The sequence below is a fragment of the Talpa occidentalis genome, unplaced genomic scaffold (genome assembly GCF_014898055.3).
Source record: "Talpa occidentalis isolate TD23 unplaced genomic scaffold, MPIMG_talOcc4v2.1 talOcc4.11, whole genome shotgun sequence".
NCBI classification, from domain to species: domain Eukaryota; kingdom Metazoa; phylum Chordata; class Mammalia; order Eulipotyphla; family Talpidae; genus Talpa; species Talpa occidentalis.
Window position 1 is genome coordinate 28,913,184 of NW_023601104.1, and position 17,775 is coordinate 28,930,958.

General features: G+C 43.0%; 2 protein-coding genes across 3 annotated transcripts in view; one reads left to right on the plus strand and one right to left on the minus strand.

Annotated features, from left to right (window-relative positions):
- Nucleotides 1–5,517, minus strand: part of CA12 (carbonic anhydrase 12) — a 49,602-nt gene extending 44,085 nt beyond the window's left edge. For both annotated transcript variants that reach the window (XM_037502649.2, XM_037502648.2), the window contains exons 1-2: nucleotides 5,421–5,517; nucleotides 551–571 (exon numbers count right to left, since the gene is read on the minus strand). In XM_037502649.2, the coding sequence (XP_037358546.1) occupies nucleotides 551–571; nucleotides 5,421–5,505 (106 nt within the window). In that variant the 5' untranslated portion in view covers nucleotides 5,506–5,517. The remainder of the gene's footprint in view (nucleotides 1–550; nucleotides 572–5,420) is intronic.
- Nucleotides 1–17,775, plus strand: part of USP3 (ubiquitin specific peptidase 3) — a 210,770-nt gene that overhangs the window by 5,000 nt on the left and 187,995 nt on the right. The window lies entirely within an intron of this gene.

Consider the following 17,775-nt stretch of genomic DNA (forward strand, 5'->3'; position numbering starts at 1 on the left):
GCTTATCTCACAGGCCTGCCACAGATGGCTGATGCCATTCTTGATCCAATCCCACAGACACTGTTACACATTTAATGCCACCCTCTTTATTTAACACATACCACCTCTTTCACTAAGGACTAGCCATTACCACTGTGTCCATTTCTTGGTCATAGACATGGCAACAAGAAGTTAATTCCAGATACACTGACAGCTTAAGTTCTAGGGCCTGAGCCAAACTTTCATAAAGGAGACCTTTTCCTTGTTTATTGTGGGATTAATGTTCTATAGAAGAGAAAGTCTCTCTCCTTCAAGTATCCTTGCATCTGGGGCTTACCTGGGCATCATCACGTGGGAGGTTTGGTAGAAATCCTTGCAGGAATCTAGAAGCCTTAACATAAGTGCTGTATGTAACATAGGGAGAGCTCGTTTTTAGAGAAAGCTTTGTACTCTAACAACACCAGAATTGCTTTCTTGACTCTCCAAAATAATCTCTACAGACCCTGATATTCCTAACTTTCTCATTAAATACATCCATCTCATCAAAAAAGTATTTAAGATCTCTACTTACCAAAATAGGTCCACTTGGATCCTGCAAAGAACAAAACAAAGTAAGTACTACTGAGCTTGAACAAGTTAGAGGAAAAAAAAATAGATTTTATTTCAAAACGGGTAAGACCAAAAGGGAGGTGGATGCCTAGAAATTAAAACTTTTTCAGAGTCTGTATCTGAACAGGGCCACTATGCTCCAGAGGAAGGCTTATACAGTGAGTTCCTCCAGGGGCTCACAGAACAGAGAGGGGCTTCTTGATTAGAAATTTCCCTGACATCTTTAGAGAAGCCAAATTTTATTATCTGCATGGGTAATGAATTCGCAAGACTCAAAAACCATCAAAGGCTGAAAGTGCTTTCTCCATCCTTTTACGTGCTTCCACCGGAGACAGCCTATCAGTTGATTGTGAACCATTTCACAGTCTGATTACATGCACATATGTATTTATATTCTTTCCCACCTTTTCCACACAAATATTGGCATACTTAGAAATGCTGATTTGCATCTTGCTTTTTCCCACTTAACAAAACAGACTGCAAACAGTTCACCTCAGTACATAAGCAGGAGAAGACTAATCTCAAAAGGGAACTTTTGCCTTGAGGGAGATGTCACCCTCCTCTGAGCTAGAATTCCAGTGATGGTAGGACTGTGTAGGAGAAGCTCTGTCAGGAATATAATGAAAGTCACCTACCATCTCCAACTCCACCCCCATCACACACAACCATCCTTCCTTCCTAATAGCAAAACATTTTTTAAAAACCACAGCAGAGCTATGCACTCATCACCCTTCTCACCCTGCCTGGCCTCCCTCTTCACACCCAGAAGGAGACAAGAGCCTAAATTGAGGTTCAGGGGGCCACAGAAAACATCCAGTGAAGGGACTCCTAAATCCCTCTCTCCAGGCTTCTCCAAGTGCCTCTATGATTCCTGGCCCACAGGCATAGCACTGGAAAAGGAAGCCAGCCACTTCCCTGGTGGGAGCTGGGCATCCTTGTGCCTGCCAGGCAGTCTGGTCACGTGTCCCAGCTGCATCTTTCCTTCCTGAGCCAATGGTGGGTTTTAAAAGTTAACAGAGGACTTTAAAAAAAAATTTTGATTTAATCTTTTATTTTCTTGTATTGTTTCATGTCTTTCCCTTGGTATTTTAAAATTAATTGTTTTCAATGTTCAAATTTAATTTGTAATTTTATCAAGTTAGACATGACTTAGAGAAACAGATCTACAAGGCTTATCATTAAAAAATATCCATCCCTCCATACCCCATGTCCTTTTTCTACTCCCTAGGGCAACCACCTTGAGTCCTTTCTAAATGAGTCTTTTTCTCTTCTCCCCACATCTCTGTTAAACATGCTGATATTGCTCCTTCATGATTAGCTCAAGTTTAGACATTATTTACTGACACCCCAACCTGGAAGAGAACGATGGAGGGCTTTTTCACATACGTTTTATGGATGAGAAAATGAAAGTCCATTGAGGTGAAGTACAAGATCATGCACCTGCTAAGGAGTATCTCTTCATATTTACCATCACTTCCCAGTAAATTAGAAGCTTTGACTCTCTGCCTCAATCTCTGGGGTGTAGGAGGTGGGGTGGGTCCAGACCCCTTAGAGTATCTGATGAATAATATGTAGCTTTTGACCTTAAAAATGCCCAGAAATTTAAAAGCACAAAGTTTCACATATAATTAGTTTCAGGAGGTCCACAGAACCCCTGAAACCTACTATGAACCTCACAAGAGCTGACAGTCCCAGGATGAACCTCTTGGTTCGCCTATGGGAAAATCAAACCTGTATGTGACCCCCAAGTTTACTACTTGCTCTTTTATTGAAACAGTAGTGCAAAGGAACAAAGAAGGCATTGCTTTGGGACCAAGCTATAGAACATTCAAGCTCTTTTCTGACCATTTTCCTTCAGTATTTTGTTTGAGAGAGTCATTATTAAAATACAATCATGGATTTCAAAGACTGAGGAAGCCAGATGATTGCCACCTAGCTGGGGAGAGCACTCGAGATCCCAGATATAAAATTCTACAAGTATCAGGAGAGTTCCCCCCTCATTGTTTCCCAGCAGAGACAATTTGCTCAGTGATCCAGGAGTCCCCAGGAAAACATCTGCCTCTGAGTAGTCCTGCTTTGGCCAGAAATTTTAATCACACCTGCCCCCAAGTCAAGTCAGAGCCTTAGTACCCTATATCTCCTACCATCCTCTCTAAACCTTGTTAAACTAAGGTTTCCCTTATCATTGGATCTCTCATCCTCAGATGAGGTTCAGCACAATATTTTGGAAAGCTCAGGGACCAGCATTATTGAGTACGAGAGACTGCAAGGGCGCAGGTGGTGACATAGGACAGGGACCTGCTCATGAAAAGCAGTGGTGCCCAGAGCAAGCTTTCCAACGCTCTTCTTTTTGAGAAAGCCTGCTTGGTGCTCAAAATTTGGGGCTTTGGGCATAATAGCAGTGTCTGGAGGTGCTGGATTTGAATGCTGGAGAGAAAGGCATCGAAAATGAAAGGGAGTATGGCCTGAGTTGGGGGTTGGGGGTCATTTGGATGATCAGGATCCTGCTCTTCATCAGCTCAGAACTAACTTTAGCTTCCTTTCTAGAAGAAAAGCATGTGTGCATGCACACACTTTATTTGGAAGTGGCACCTCCCAGTTGCCTGCCTCTAGCTTTAAGGACAGAAGTGATAACAGAACTAAACTGACCTCTCAAGTCAGGTGAATGAAGGTCACTGTAGCAGCACCTTGGTGACTGTGAGGTGTAGGTCCTTCCCCGAGGGAAACTCTTCCCTTCCCAAGAAGGCTATCTGTCTTATCTAAGACACTTGGGAGTTCAGCTCAGTACCTGTTAGAACCTGTAAGCCCAGTTTATACTAGGTAGGGAGAATGCTCTGGGTGCTCCCTGAGAAAATGGTATTGACAAAGATCCAGGTCAAGGGTTCAGGGCCTTGCCTGCTTCCTGTGCTGCGTGCTGGAAACTTCCCTGAGACAGTTTAAGGGCCCAGCTCTACACACCAGATTCAGGCAGAGCAGGCTCTGCAGAATCCATTGCAATGTTCCCCCTAACAGTCATAGCAGCTAAGAATTCCAAGGTTTTCTCTAGAAGACATTTGACTTCACCTTATTAGGTTTCCTCACTCTCTAATCCCCCAAACATGTTTTCTTGGACACTCATCAGTGCCAACTGTGAGAAATTTAAATGCTCTAGGCAAAGAGCAAACCAACTTTGGCCCCATTACTCAGCTTACCTCCAACCTTGGCTTAATACTGACACTCAACACCTCAGTGGTTTTTACTTTGACCTTGTCCCTTGAGGCAGTTAAAAAACCAAGAAAGCTGCAAGAGGACTAACAGAAATAAAAACTCTGTTCTTAGAATCTAGGGGTAGGCAGCCTGGTTGAGGTAAAAGTGGATTTTTTTTACTGCAAGCTTATACCCTAACTTGGAGAATCGGGTGGTGGGGAGATAGGAGGTAAAGGCAAGGAGGAGAGGGCAGGAAGAGAGGAGATGGCATGGAGGGTAGGGGGAGAGAGAGAAGGGAGGATGAGCTGCCCCAGAGTCAGGGAGTAACAGACTTCAGGGAAGAGACAATGAATCACTTTCTCTTGTGTAGCAGCTTGGACATAAGAGGGAGATTTTTAGTAAAACTTTGGGTCTCAGTTTAGCTGACTTGAGAGGGAAATACATGTCAAAATTTGAAAAAATAATTTCCATTTTTCTCTACTTTCTCTACCTACCTCGTTTCTCCTGGACCAAATAAGGGTGATCATCTCAACCCTATCATAGCAGCCAGTGAATTCAAATTAAATTAGGAGTAAAGTCAAAGCTACTGACAGCCCAGCTCCCCTGCTTTCCCTGACCTGCCCCATGGGCACAGTGACCTCTAAAAGAGAAAGTGGTTTTGAGCTTTTAAGCTTCCAGGCAGGACCAATTTCCCTCTACCACTGCCCGCCCAATCAGGGATCAGTTTTCAGCCATCATAGGTACTTTGACCCTTTTATAAATGTTTCACCCTAACCTGCATCCTGGAATTGCAGCACCTACAAATATCTTTACAACTTGGAGCAAACTCTGTCAACGACTGAAGCCACCATTGGTTACCACAAAGTGACCACCTACTCTCCCCCCATACCCCCAGAAAAGTGCTCACCCAGCTTTTGGAGAGGCAGGCAAGAGCTTGGCATCCTCCTCTTGTTCAAAGAATTAACTATTCTGACATTGACTGCTCACAGCAATTCACTGCCCAGACTGAACCTACAGTTCAGGTGCCCCCACCTCCTCCTGCCACACTATTCACCTCCCTCAGCCTCCAGCCCTTCAGGATTAAGGGCCTTAATTACCCTCAGAACTAAGGTGTGTGAGCACACGCACCCACACGTAGTATGTTCAAGGTAGTGGAGCCTTCTGGGGGAAAACAATGATTAAGGATGGGATACATCATCCCTTTGACTTGGACATAAAACTTAATGGTAAAGAGTTTTCTAAAGAGCGGCACCCGCCACCGTCTGCACTAGGGCAACTGCGAATGGTCCTGGCTGGTCACGGGCTGGGAATGCCACAGTCCTCTCTGCACGTGGATCAGGGCACCATATTTTAAATCCTGGTTCCCACTTCTTCCAGCTTAGCAAGTTTCCAAAGCACCCCTCTAGAACTGTGGGTGCTCAGAGAACACACAAACATTTTTAAAAGACACGGACTTCCCCCAACCACACACAGCAGGTCCCGCTTTCAAGGAAAAACGAAGCATCTTTTCTAAAACTGTCCTGTTTGAAACTATGCATGTCTGCTCCCACCAAGTGATTTTTGTCATTAAAGAGCCCTGCTGGAAATCCTCTACAGGTGTGGCTATGCCCTCAGGGTTATTAAGAAAGAAGAGGCAGAAACTTTACCGTTCAGCGGGGCCGGGCAGGAAGGCTGTTCCTTTAAGATCACGAGCAGCAGGACGGCCGCGGCGTGCAGGCTGCGGTGGGGCATCTTAGGCTGCGGCTGCAGGCGCGGTGCGCGGGCTGTGCGCGGTTCCCGCGGCTTGTAGATCCGGGGTTCGTCGGAGGATGGCTGGCTGGGCGCGCACCGGGACCACGTGCGCGCAGCCCGGACGCCTCTGCAAGCACGTCTGTTCTTTGGGCTCCTGGCTCCTCGCCGGCTGCTTTTATGGAGCGACTCAGCCCCAAACACATGATGTCATCGTGCGCGCGTGGGGGGGTGGGGGGACTAGAAGGCCCTGCCTACAGGAGGTCTGGCGCCCCAGTTCCAAGGTGAGCTGTAGCCCTGACTCCAGGGGAGCTTCGCAGGACAGCAACTCGGGCTGGCAGCGGGGACCCACCTGGGAACCCAGTTCTCTAGGAGAGCAGCGGGCAGGAGTGGGTGAGATCCGCCTGCCTTGGTACCATCAGGAAGGGGGCATCTAAGGATGCGCTTCGGTGGCCACGGCTTTGGGCTGTCACAGCCCCTATGAAGTAGCCCCTAAGTACAGTGCCGCTTGCACAGAAGCTTCCTTCAGGACGCCAGTCGTGGCCCTGCCTGCACTGGGTACATGTTAGGAACTGGATGAGAGCTGACGGGCTGCATTCAAATTCAGAATTTCTGCTAATTATACAGTCCATCCTGATAAGATTTTACCTTTGAAACTTAGACACAGAGAAATTAATTACAATTAGATGACAGTATGGTGGGTTACCCAAGTGAACAGTTACTAAAAATTCGCCTTTCCCTTAGTAACAGGTAAGCAGAAAAATCTTGTGTTAGTTTATAAAGCAAATCCATTCTCTAGAAGGGGAGGGCAAAGGGGTAGCAGCAGAAGAAAGGGAATACATTATTGAGCACCAACTGTGTGTCCGGTACTATAATGAAAATTTTGTATTAGATCACTGTCTAATTCACCACCTGTTGCTCATTTCTGCCCACTTTTGTCACAGATTGGTATTCTTTTCAATATGTGTGCCTGTGCTTATAGTAATGTACACATGTCGTGCCAATCCCCTTGATGTTTGATCTATGATCAGTTACTCAGTTAAAGGTCTTGTTGACCTGCTCCCCTAATGCTCACTAAATTTTCCAGCTGCTGTTGCTGCCACTTGCCGTTCCCACCACTCTGTCACTTGTGCTGCTGGCTCCCCTGGGTCCTCTGAGTGTCTCTGTACTACGCCTGGTACTGGTTCCGTTTATTTGCTCCTTTGTGACCTGTCTTGTTCTGTTGGCTCCCTGCTGCCTCTAGACATTGTACAGACCACATGGTCAGCGGAAGGGTGCTCACCCCAGCCCTGGTTTTGTGACCTAGCCATGTTAACCTTTTCTCTCACCTCACTCAGGTCTGTGCCGACCCTCGGCCTAAGTGGACTCTCAACTTGGCCCCCATGACTGGTGAAACCACTTGTATGCTGTGGTTTGGGAGGTTAGAGTAGCCTCTCTGTGAGAGCCACTCACAGTTCAAGGAATGATACTATTCCCGTAGGCTAAGCTGTTGTTGGGGTTAATAAAGGCCTGTGAAGTCTTTTTAAGGAAGAAGTTACAAAGACAATCTTGTTACAAGCACGACAAGACCACAGTAAGCTGAAAAATTACCCTTTTCTGCTTGTAACTCCTGATAAAGAGCCTTGAGTAAACTCTGGAGTGGTGAGCTTGTGGTTCTTATGACATTGGTGTCTCTGACCTGTCATCATGAGCTTTAGAAGACAAAGTGTACTAGAGCAATACAAGAGGTTGAGAAGGAGCCATTCAGGTTCAGAGATGCACATACTGAACCCATGGGGTGAAATCATTCATCGCACATCTCACTAGTTAATGGTAAACTGGGACATGCACTTGTACGTGTCACTCCCATTTCAGGCGTTTTCCCATTATGTGTGGTTAAACATTAAGTTCAGTTTCTCCTTGAACATTTATTCCTGAGGATCCAAGGATGCTCAGAGAATGAGAGATTAACAGGAAAAAAAAGGGGGGGGAGTGAATGATTTAATGGAACTATTAGGCAAGATTATGAATTGGTTTTGATGGAGAGAAAGAGGAGGGCTGTGATGTTTAATGCATGTCTAGATCAGAGACCTGGTTAATTACTAAAGACTGGATAGCAATTAAAAGGGAATTGAGAATATAAACTGATACCCCCTCGCCCTAAGTGTTTTGAATGAATTTTTTCCTTAATCTTAGGAGATCAGAGGGAAATAAGGCAAACAGAAATGAATGAAATGACCAAACTTTCTAAAGAATGACAACTAAATGTCAAGTGTCTTACCCCCACCCCCACCCTCCAACCCTTCCCCACCCAAATAGCATAACGCTAACCAGCACAAATAAATTCCAACTCTGAGAACCTTCCTGCCTGAGCTTCCTGACGCATATATGACTGAACAGGTGTGGACCTGCTTTGCCATCATCAGAGGGGGCTGTTGTCAATCAATAGACAACCTACTTCTCTGTCGGCTAGAGTAGAAAGTGGTCTTTCAGCACTCAAAATATGGCAGCCAGCCACCAAATAACACACCCAGACAGAAGACTCCAGGAAGCAGTTATTTTTAAATGTCACCATCTGAACATGAGGGTGAGGCTGATGAATCAAAGGGCAGGGGAGAATGGAAGAAAGAAATGTGGAATTTGTTGTCAGAAGGTTTGGGCTAAAGTACTTGGCCCAACACTAATTCCCTGGATGTCCTCGATGGGGGTTCAACCTCTCTCAGCTTCACTTTCCTGATTTGTAAGGTACAGGTTGTAATCCTGATTACCGGGTCACTATCAGAATTTATATATGGTTGGAATGAAATAAGAGAAATGGAAGCTCTTCTGTTGCTTCATTCATTCACCCCTGTATGCCAGGCACTGTATTTAGTCCTGGGAGAGTATGTAAACATAAAATAAACAATCTCATAAATAACTGTATAATTACAATTGTAGTAAGTGTGATAGAAGGTTGATGCATAACCAGGAGGGACTTACTCTGGCCTGGGTGGCTGCAGAAAGACATCATCAATGTGAGAATTAGGAGTCTGTGTCTTCATAAAACCTTTGAAATGCACAGTGAATGTCGGGCTCCTCCTCAGAGCTGGCACCATCTGGTGGTAAATACCACCTTATGCTTTACATAAGATATATTGGCCTTTCAGGCATAAGCCTTAGAATACAAAGAATTTTATTTCTTAAGGTAAGAAAGAGTTAACTGTTCAACTAGTGACACTCAGGTGGGAATGCATATTTGTATGAGGCCAAAGATAGGACTGGTGGGAGGAGAACTAATATTAATGGAGTACCTACTATTTATCTGGCACTGTGCTGGGCACTTTATTCTTTTATAAATATATAAAAGAATTATATATATATATTTACATCATTGGTTTTGTATAATGTATGCTTTCTCCTCTCAGGTGTAGTCCCTGTAAAATTCCCACCACTAAGTCACCCTTGCACCATTGCCATAGTCCCTTGTGGGCACTTTATTCTTAAAGCAGCCTGTGGGGAGGTTTGGCATTTTACAGACGAGGAAGCTGAGGCTTGGAAAAGTTCAATGCTTTCCTTGCACAAGTTTATGATACTTTTGAGTACAGAGACTGAATTCTCTACCCAGCTGATCCTCTGCCTCCAAGGCCCAGACATTCTCCTTTCACAGCTGTCCTAACAAATTCCTCACTTGAAGACAGTTTTCTTCTAGATCCCTCTGAGATGTGAATTCTCCAGTTTGTGAGATGACGTGACCATTTGTTGATGAGACACAGTGTGCCAATTCTGGCAAATAATGCTTAGCATGGGACACATAGCTGTGTCCTCCCCAAAACCCACAGGGTTACTGAAGGACACTACAGTCTGGGCCTGAGACTGTGGCACTTTGATTCAATATAATTCTACAGCAAAGGCGAATATGAGGCTAACCACATTATTCCTTGTTACATTAATGAACTCTGCTTTGCCCAAGGAAAGGGTATGTGGAGGGAAACAAGGAGAGAGAAGGAGGAAGGAAGAAGGAAGGAAAGGGCACATGGGTTACCTTTGGGAGAAACTCAGGAAGCAGTCAGTCAAGACCTGCTTAAACCCACTGATGCCAGTGTGAATGTCCAGGTCTTTGAAAAGCAGTCCATTTTGTAGTTTGATCCACATCTGCATCTTCATTTTTACAGTTGTGACTGAGAGGTATAACCTTCGTGTGAACCCTGGTTCCCCTGCTCAGTTTCAGACAGGATCAGTTGAAGGGCAATGTGCTCAAAGGAAGAATGCCGGACTTGTGGCTTTGCCAGGAATGGGCTCTGGGCCCTTAGCAAGTCTTTTGCTGGGTAGATGCCTTAGTTTTTTGATCTGTAAGTCAAAATAAGAATGTCTAACCTATGCAAGGAGGTGTGGGGGGAGGGGAGCGAGGGGGAAATGTGTTTGATAAGGTCAAAATGTGAAAATACTTTAGAGCCCAAATAAGCACTTGACATACATAAGGTAGCATTCTAAGAGTAGACTTGAAACAAAAGAAAGGAAGTCATTTTGATCTCAGCCTTGGTTTACTAATCTAAGACAGTGAAAACTCAACTCTAACAAGGATCCATAAATTCTCACTCAGCCCTGTCACCAGTTACCACAGTAACGACTCTGATCTGTTTGCTTGTCCACTGACTCTTTCAGCTGCTTCTGTTGAGAATAATGGCTTTTTGGAAGGACTGTTACAAAGTACTCTGCATGATTCATTAACAGTGACAATAATTTTAGATTTTATGCATAGGGAAAGTTAGCATTTTAAGTGAAAATAAACTTTGATGTAATATGTTTTACCTCTTTCCAGGTAAATTATTCTGAAAACCATGGTTAGCTGACACAGGGCTACTGAAGAGATGTAATTAGATACTCGACAATAACTCACAGTTTCTCACATCCACCTCTGCTTTCAGCAGCTGCTGCTTGGATCCCCTCTTCTCCAACTTCAGGGGTTTAGTCCAGATTCAGTTCTAATCTGAGGGACACTACAGTCTGGACTTGAGAAGCACTGTCCTCTCTCATTCTTGTCTTTTAATTACCAAAGTATAATCATGGGGCACATTCCAGCCAGCTCACAAGTGCCAAACTGAAATGAATAATACTAATATTAATTCTGACAACTTTTGGCCTGGGTTAGGGAGGCCACATGGTCTAGGGAAAGACTTTGGAGTCACATGAATCTGGGATTTGAAATTCACTTCCACCACTCACTACCTGTATGACTTCAGTTGAGTTATTTAACCTGTCTTAGTCTGTTTCCTCCTTTTTAAGGAGATAAGGGCCATAGAATAAGTATATCCCGAAGGGCAATCAGAAGGAATATAAAGACTTAGCACAGTGGCACATAATAAACACTATGTAAATGGTAGTTTTCTGCTGTGGAAGGTATTGACTGGCTGAAGGAAGGCTATTTTACCCCTTAGTTCCTCGTTTGGGCAACCCCACCAATTCCTTCGGTTTGAGCAATCCTATCAACTTCCCCCACCAAATTCCATGAACCTAGGAGAAGAAAGAGTGGAAAATTCCAGATAGCACTTTCCACTATAATTCTACCATTTAGACTGACAAAGAACAAACCAATCTTTCTATGGGAGCAATGATCCCTTCTGAAGAAGTAGATTCAGAACCACTTTATCATAGGAAATGCCTGATTAGCAGAATCTTGGAGCTAGAAGATACTCCTGGTGCTCAGAGATGCTATATACTTTTGGAATAGGCTGGTAATATCCTCTTGCTTGGATACTCTAATCCTCTACAATTGCAAGAATTTATGATTTAATCCTTATTTCAGGCCCTTTCAAAGAAACTGGCAAGCAATCCCTGGTTGCTTGCATTTCATGTGCATTTGGTCCACTGAGTACTAGAAACATAGGTATAGCCAGTGGCAGATGTGATTCTTCTGCTTCTGGGCCAGCTGAAGTTTGTTGAGCCACCTTGTTTTGACACTGAGCTGGCCACCTTCTTTTTACTCCCATGCCTGACAGCTCAACATGCTGGAAGCCTGGTGCAGTTAGCATGGCTGGTTTTGTGACATGGAAGGTGAGCTTCCAATAGACCATTCAAGTTGGGTTGCTTCTCTGGCCAGAAGCCAGCCCTGGCAGGGATCCATCTTCTTCTCAAATCATGAGAAAAGGCTCAGGTATATCCGGTGGCAGATGGAGCAGATAGGCAGCCAAGGCTTCATTGTTCTCTCATCCAAGGCAAAACAGGCAGCAAATGAGAGATACTTCCCTGAGGAGAAGCTGCATGGTACAATGAATAAAGAGCTCTTACCTATGGAGCTAACTTCTTTATGCATACCCCACTCCCTACTCTTGAAGTAAGATGTTGGGGCTCACTTTGTAGTGGAATAATTATCACTAGATTACAATGTCTGCATTTCTGTTTTTTCACACTGATATGCAAAATTTGTTTTTGATATTGCATATCTGTTTGTTCTATAGGATTCTGTGGATTGTAGAAAGGGTGACAAGATACAGCTAGAGTCTTTCAAAGAAGTTCACAGTATCAGAAAATTAGAACTTAGAAATATGGACTGTCTCTTCAAATTTTATATCCCTGGGGGGAATGAGGAAGGGAAATACTTCCAATATTTTAGTCATTCCATTTTTATACTAGAGGCCATGCCAATTAGTTCAGGTAAGAATTTGTAAAATTCTTCTAAGAAGGACCGTACTCCAGAATTACAAAGTGTATTGGTGTTTTAACTATAGAGTTTTTTATTTTAGTAGAGGTATCAGATCTGTCTGTGACAATAGGGATCCCTGAACTCATTTCACCTCTGAGAAAGACAAGTCAACATAGGGCCAGTTCATAGGAAAGAAATCAATTCAGAGACACTAAAGGAGAAATCGCATCACAATAGGTTTCATATAACTAGCAGTCAACATAAGGGAAATGGTAAGAAATGGGGAGAAGGGAAGAGAAAAGTGATAGAAGCAGCATCCTAACTTGTAGCCATTGTCCAGACGAAAGGAGAGATTCAAGGAAGTAAAAGATAATTCCATTGTTTTCCACCTGGAGGATGGGCAACATGGTGACTCTTGCAAAGAGTCATCACAGAGAGTCTGATGCTGGATAAAGCATGTCAAGACTGGCAACAACTAAAAAAAACTGAACTGGAACAGGGAAACATCTCAGCCAAGTGATTTTTATATACAAAGTTATTTAGAGGGAGTTCTTAAACAAACCAAAAAAAAAAAAGTTACCCACTACTCCATCTAACCTGACAATTACTCTTCATTCTTGCACATTCCATTCTTGTTCTTGTCCATGTCAACAAAAAAAAACATTCACCCAGTTATTATCAAGTACATAAAGCACATTTGTCTACTACCATTTAAAAAAATTAACATTGGATCACCAGACTTTCCCATATCCCTACGTAGTCTTAACAATTTTAACAACAATAAAATCCTAAATTTCAAGAAGTTATGAACCTGGAAAGATAAATGATTTAAAGCAGGGAGTCAAGTTTCTTGGGTGATTTCTTAAAGAAGGTCAAGAAACTCCTAGAAGAGCAATGAAGATATGACTTGATGGATCCAGATAAATGTGACAATGGCTGGACTGTAAGTCACTCGCTTGGTGACTTTGGTGGCAACACGAAAAGTAAGTGCACACATCGTGCTGACCACATGCAGGCAATGAAACAGGGCAGAAGTGGCCAGGCAGAGGTGAGTCCTTGTTCTAGGTTCACATACTGAAAACTGTCTCATCCATAAGTTTGTGAAAGAAGCTTCTGGTCCTCAGAGCTCCTAAAGGCACCTCAGAGCTTTAGCCAAGAACCAAGGAAACTCAATGAAGGGAGAGGCTGTGGCAGTCGTCAGAGCAGAACACCCAGGAAGGACATCTCATTCCTTGCCTCACCTCCCAATGGCAGCCAGCCAGCTTCCTCCCACCTACTCTGGCTTTGATTTGCTCTTCTCTATTTCATTCACTCCTTTTCCTTGAATATCCTCTATTCTTTGTGTGTATAGAACTGGGGTGTAGGCCACAGGTGTATGGGGGTCGGGGGTGAGAGGATTCACCAGAGACAGAGTAGGAGGTGGATTTACTAAAACACACTCTTGAGGGGAGCAGCAGGCAAGACAGGAGAGGTCTGCACCATGTGGGTTAGCCCCCTGGCCAGGAGTTGAACTCAGGCCACAGAGGTGAGAGCGCTGAGACTTAACTCCTAGACCATCAAGGGAGGCCCTGAATATCCTCTATTTTTGAGCCTGAGGAATCAGTGGACAGTAGAGATCCAGTTCCTTGCAGTAAGTGTTATCCTAGAGGACAGAGGCAGAATTCCTGGAGAATGAACTCACCTCTCTTAGAGGGAGTAACCGGGGCAGTAGGAACTAAACTAGGAAGATAGTGCCCCAATAAATAAGGTGAAGTTTTACTTGTTACACTTTTGTATTGTTGTTTTTTTTTTTTAAGCCAGCAAATGTTACAAATTAAAAGTCACATGAGTTAAAATTTTTTTTTCAAGGGCTTCCCAGGTGGTACAGTGGTTGAGTGCTGGGTTGCAAAGCTGCCCACAGCCTCTGCAGCTCTGGTTCTATCCCCCGCTGCTGGGCGAGGGTCCCACATGGCGCGCAGACCTCTCCTGCAGCCCACTGCTCCCCTCAGCAGTGTACTTCGTCACTCTGCCTGTTCTGCGCTCTGCTCTGGCTCTGGTGAATTCTGTCACCCTCCCGTGCTTCTGACTGTACCCAGTGCTTGTATAAATAAATAAATAAATCGTTTAAAAAAATTCTTTTTTCAAATAGAAAGAGGCAAATGTTTTCTTATTTAAGAGAAGGAAAAGCAGCAGTGAGAGAAGGGCATCAATAATTCCTACAAGAGGGCATCCCCAGCGCTTGAGCGCTGGGTTGCGAAGCTGCCTGCAGCCTCTGCACCGCTGGTTCCATCCCCGACCACCGGGTGAGGGTCCCGCATGGTGCGCAGTCCTCTCCTGCTGCCCGCTGCTCCCCTCAGCAGTGTACCTCATCACTCTGCCTGTTCTACTCTCCGCTCCGGCTCTGGTGAATTCTCTCACCCGCGCCTCTGACTGTACCCAGTGCTTGTATAAATAAATAAATCTTTAAAAAATAATTCCTACAAGAGCTTCAGGAAGGTGATAAATGACAAGAGCATTTATCAAGTGACAAGATCTAAGACAACAGATGGTACTCTGTGCCTCCAAGAAATCTAGCTCAGTGCTCTGGGAACTAGAGCACTGAGAGGAGAGAAGCAATTTTTAAGGGATGAGTCAATTGTAATCTCTAATAGAGAGGGCAAGATGAGAGCAGGAGAAGTCCTGAAGTTTTGGAAAAATTAAACAAGGAGATGAAAGTTCCTGTGTCTGAAGCCAGGAGGGAATGTTCTATATGGAGGAGAGCTGGAAGAGAAAGGACCAAGAGGAGGGAGGAGAGAGAAGTGAAGGGGCACAGTAGAGAAGATGTGGATTTTTAAAACCCACATATTATACAGAACACATACATTTATTATACAAACACATACAGGAGTATAACTATCATAAACTCCCATGTTTCCATGACCCAGCTTCAGTAATCATCAATTCATGCCCCACCTTATTTCATTTATACCTGCACCAATGTGTCACCCTCTTCCCAGTTTATTTTGAAGCAAATTCAAGGATTCACATTATTGCAGTGGTTCCCAGACTTAACTGTGCATCAGATCATCGTGGAGGATTGGTTAGAACACAGTATTTCAGATTCAGGAGGTGTGGGGTGGGGCTGAGGATCTGTATTTCTAACTAGTTTCCAGATGCTACTGATGCTAAAGGTCCAGGAGCCACATTTTGAGAACCACTGTATTCTCTTGTCTGAACATATCTTTCTTTTAAAAAGGACTCCCTTGTTTAAATATAATCCTCACAAAACTCAAAAATAATTCTTTAATAACTGGTTTTCCCAATTGTCCTCTTGGTGCTTTTACTAACCATTTATTTGAATTGGGCTCCAAATAAGGTCCATACACTGCAAGTGGTTTATCTCTCTCTTTAGACTCTTTTAAATATGGGTAGATTTTGAATTAGTAGCATAGACATATGTGCACTGGTGGACAAATGGACTATGGTGGAGGACTTTTGGTGCCTTGGTGGATGGTATGGTGTGATAACATATACTTGAATAGTATGATCCTATACATCTAAATCAGGTACAGCGTTGTTATAAACCAATATTAGTAATTGAAAGATTTTTTGAAAATAAAGACTCCATTCAAACCCCTGAACTAACAGACTTGATCAAACTCTAGCATGGCTTCTAGAAGCTTGCAGACATGTACCTTAGGATGCTTCAGTCTCCTTAAGAGACCTGTCTGGCAACTTAATGATTACAGGAGAATTGCCTGTTTGTTCTAGCCCAAATCATGAAAGGCAGATAGGTCCCTGAATCCTCTCTTTGAGCAGTTACTTTAGAAAGCTTGCAATTATAAATCATTTATCTGCCCTTTGAAATGAATATCTACCACCCAAAACTGTCCTCAAGGACTTGAGAGAAATCTCTTTGAAATATAAACATTCAGGGAAATAACTTTCCTCTCTTCCACTTCCCCAAGGGGTGGGGGCGGTGGGGGGGGGGGACAGATAAGGGCTTAACTACCCTGGGCACCTTGCTTCTACTTACACCATTGCCTCCTGTCATAAAGATAAGAGAAGTTTGTTGCTCCTCTGGATAATCAGCACCAATAAAGAAATCTAAGTGACCTAGTCATGTAGACTAACCCTTCTTAGCATTTTCCAGTAACTTTCCCTGAGCACATCTTTTAAAAGCCTCTAGCTTTTTGTTTCAAGTGAATTGAGTCCATTTCATTCTGAATTGATTTCCCTATTGCAATAGTTACTGAATAAGACCTGTGCTCGCCGCTTTCCAGCTTTGTCCATCTTTGTTGTGCTCTAGAATAGCTCTACTAGTTTACTTGTCCACCAAACTGTTCCTCTCCCCTGCAATCTTGCTAGAATTAGGTATTTTCCAATTTCCTAATTTTTGCCAACCTCATGAATTAAAAAAATCATGCTATTGTTTTAATTTTCACTTATTGAATATCTAGTGAAGTTGAGCACTCATCAATAACTAGTGGTTTGAGCAAAACATAGATTTTCTTGTGTGTCAAATATTCATATCCTTTGTTCATTTTTATATTGGGTTCTCTTTTTTGATTGATTTTTAGGACTTAGATATTCTATACAAAAATCCCTTGCTATTTTTTTCTCAGTCTATAAACTTTGGTTAATTTTGATAATTATGTTCATCATTATCATTAGAGTTATTAAATATTTTAAAAGATTTATTTATTTATACAAGAACTGGGGTACAGGCCAGATGTGCGGGAAGGTGAGAGGATTCACCAGAGACAGAGTGGAGAACAGAACAGGCAGGATGATGAAATACACTGCTGAGGGGAGCAGAGAGCGAGACAGGAGAGGTCTGGTATATCCGCGGCCGGTGGGGATCGAACTGGCGCTGCGGAGGCTGTGGACAGCTTCACAGCACTGTGCTCAACCTCCTGCGCCACCATGGAGGCCCTCAAGTTATTAAATTTTACATAGTCAAACCACTCAAACTTTTTGTCTGCAGTTGCAAATTTTAGGTCTTTTAATTCTTCTCTACTTTTAAGATCATAAATATGTTCTCCTATGTATATTCATTGTTCATTGTTCATACCTTAAATGCATCTGAAGTTCACTTTTGTTTGTAGTGTTAGGGATCCAACTTAATTTTTCTCCATGAGTCAGTTTTCCTTGCACTGTCTACTGAGCAATCCATCCTGTCCCCATTGATTTATGATTCCTTGTTCTCCACACATTAGGTACACTCACACATCCAAATAGATAAATACAAAACATGTATTGTATATGAGTGCTTTGTGACTCTTGATTTATTTGCATATTTCTGCATCACTAGCTCTTATTATGTAGCATTGTCACACTGCGGCAAGTGCTTCCTCTTTGTTCTTTTTTCAAAATTAACTAACTGTAAACCTTGTTTTTTCTCTCTCCATATGAATTGTTTAATACACTTTTTCACTCTCTCAAAAAAAATTTGGGGAGTGTATTGGATTGCCTTGGATTTTTAGATTAACTCTGGAAGAACTGCTATCTTTACATGTTAAGCAGTCTTGTGTACCAACATGACATATCTCTTTATTTATTTAATTCTTACATTAATTGTTTCACATTTTTTTCTCCAAAAATTTACTTTTAATTTTTATTAAATTAACTTGTAGGTCCATTATAATTTTGTTGTCTTCTGAGAGGTATCTTTTTCTTTTATTCTCCTTGAATATCCTCTTTTTTTTTATTTTTGT